This window comes from Rana temporaria, chromosome 3 (assembly GCF_905171775.1).
Source record: "Rana temporaria chromosome 3, aRanTem1.1, whole genome shotgun sequence".
NCBI lineage: Eukaryota > Metazoa > Chordata > Amphibia > Anura > Ranidae > Rana > Rana temporaria.
The window spans coordinates 336,365,409-336,367,908 of NC_053491.1; the positions used below are offsets into that span (position 1 = coordinate 336,365,409).

At 29.1% G+C, this 2,500-nt stretch overlaps 1 protein-coding gene across 5 annotated transcripts in view; it reads left to right on the forward strand.

Moving 5' to 3' along the window:
• EBF1 (EBF transcription factor 1) overlaps positions 1-2,500 on the forward strand; it is a 449,855-nt gene that overhangs the window by 5,333 nt on the left and 442,022 nt on the right. For all 5 annotated transcript variants that reach the window (XM_040345069.1, XM_040345072.1, XM_040345067.1 and 2 more), the window contains exon 3: positions 642-705. In XM_040345069.1, the coding sequence (XP_040201003.1) occupies positions 642-705 (64 nt within the window). The remainder of the gene's footprint in view (positions 1-641; positions 706-2,500) is intronic.

A 2,500-nucleotide genomic window follows, 5' to 3' on the forward strand; every position in this document is an offset into this window, starting at 1 on the left:
GATTCCCTCTTTTTAATAACCTTACCTACCCCTTATCAATAATAATCATGTGATAAAAAATATCGGTGACATATAGATGTTGTATTAGAAATGTGGGTTTAATAAACTTCAAGGTGCATACAAGGACGACAAACGAATAGAAAACTCATATGAATGTATTAATAGAAATAATAAAAGCACCTATCTACATATGAAGTCAATAATTAAGTCAATGCCTACCAAATTTCTCTTCTGACCAAAGTCAATGCCTACCAAATAAAAATGTGGTGCTGTGGTAATAATAGTCCGCCACACATATTTCCTATAAACTTACAGATGTTGTATTAATCTTTTATTATAAGGTCTATTCCTCTTTTGAGCGATTGTTATATCCTTTGCTCCATACAATGCAATCGCAAGGCTTACATGGATTGTGCTATTTTATTTCGAAATAAAAAAATAAAAAAATAAAAAAAATGGTCAAGGCTGTAAAATCAGAGTTATTTAATAGTGATAGCATAAGAACATACAGCTTAAAAATATAAAAAATAATACAATTAATAATAATGATAATAATAATAATAATAATAATAATAATAATAATAATAATAATAATATGTAGTGTCTTTTTTTAATTTTAATTTATTTTTTGTTAAAATCAGGAAACCAGCACTGAAAAGACCAATAATGGTATCCATTACCGACTCCAGCTTCTCTATAGTAACGGTAAGTATTGGAGGTTTAAAGTTCTCAATGAATTGTGACAACTAAGTTAAAAAATAAAAGTTTGCATAGATAGGGATTGGAAATATCTTTGTGTGGTTGGATGTTGTCAGCATTCAGACCCAGAATTATTCTAAATACTATGTTACACGTAGCACTATTTATTTGTTGCTATATCAAGTGTCGCACATGTTATCCCATGCCTTTCTATTTTGTTTATTTAATATTCAACCAGCATCCTTTAGCTGAGCACAGAGCTGCCCTTGCAATGATAATTGCAGATCGCATTTACGTTTGGAGTCAATAGCTTTATCATTATCAAATTAAATATCTTTACAACCCAGAATTAATTAATCACTATAATATTAATCATTAAAAAAAGTGGACAGCTTGACTTAATATTATGTATACAGGAAACAACAAATAAACAGAAAAAGCACACGGTTTACATAGAAGAGAGTAACGGTGCAAAGTCGCAAATCTTTAATTTGGAGGCTATTTTGTCGCGGGTTAAACGCCCAGACAAGGCTGTGATTGCTGTAACCAGATCCCTCTGCGACTTCTATACATCATTAACCCTTTGTCTGCCGCGGGCTGGAAGAGAAATTCATTGATTTGCAGGACTGTAGTAAGGCTTTTCACATACAACGGCTGTCATCTACTTTCATGGCAGGCTGGGACACTGCTGATCACATTATCCGGCGACTTGTAACATATACTGGGGGGATATTAACTCTTCTACTGCCAGATTAAAAAAAAAAAATCCTATCGGGCTGTGTGTGGATTCAAATGATTCTTAGGAATGCGACAGTTTAGTGATAAAGGAGAGACAAATTTCAAGTGCTAGGATTAAAGTTTGTAATACAGAATGTACATCAGTCCTCTGCCTACAGGGGTCTAAAACATAATAATAATACCTCTATTGCTGGTCTATTTTACAGTATTCCTGAGGGTACTTCAAAGTGTTGATTATAATGTGTATGTTGTGTTATTATAATACTAAAGCATTTGTTTATTGTGTTATTTATTGTATTAGAGCAAGGCATTTAGCATGTGATATCTATCTATCTATTTTTCTATCTATTGCAACCTATATCTATATATCTATATTTTTGCTTAGCTCTAACTCTTTTGATTTATGCATATTCTTTAAATTATATAGATTTCCATATCTGACTTAGGCAACATATATATCTTTAGTTGTATCTCTTTTTGTTTATGTATATACATTAAAATATATTGATTTATCAAACAGACTTCCTTCTGTTTGTCTATCCATCAATATATTAGTACATATACATTACATATATATATATATATATATATATATATATATATATATATATATATATATATATATATATATATATATATATATATATATATATATATATATAGATATCTATCTATCTATCTTTATCTCTCTCTCTCTCTCTCTCTCTCTCTCTCTCTCTCTCTCTCTCTCTCTCTCTCTCTCTCTCTCTCTATATATATATATATATATATATAGCTAGATCTATATATATATAGCTCTCTCTCTCTCTCTCTCTCTCTCTCTCTCTCTCTCTCTATATATATATATATATATATATATATAGATATAGATATAGATATATACATATCTTTAGTTGTATCTCTTTTTGTTTATGTACATACATTTAAATATATAGATTTATCAAACAGACTTCCTTCTGTTAGTCTATCCATCATTATATTAGTACATATATATATATATATATATATATATATATATATATATATATATATATATATATATATAGAGAGAGAGAGAGAGAGA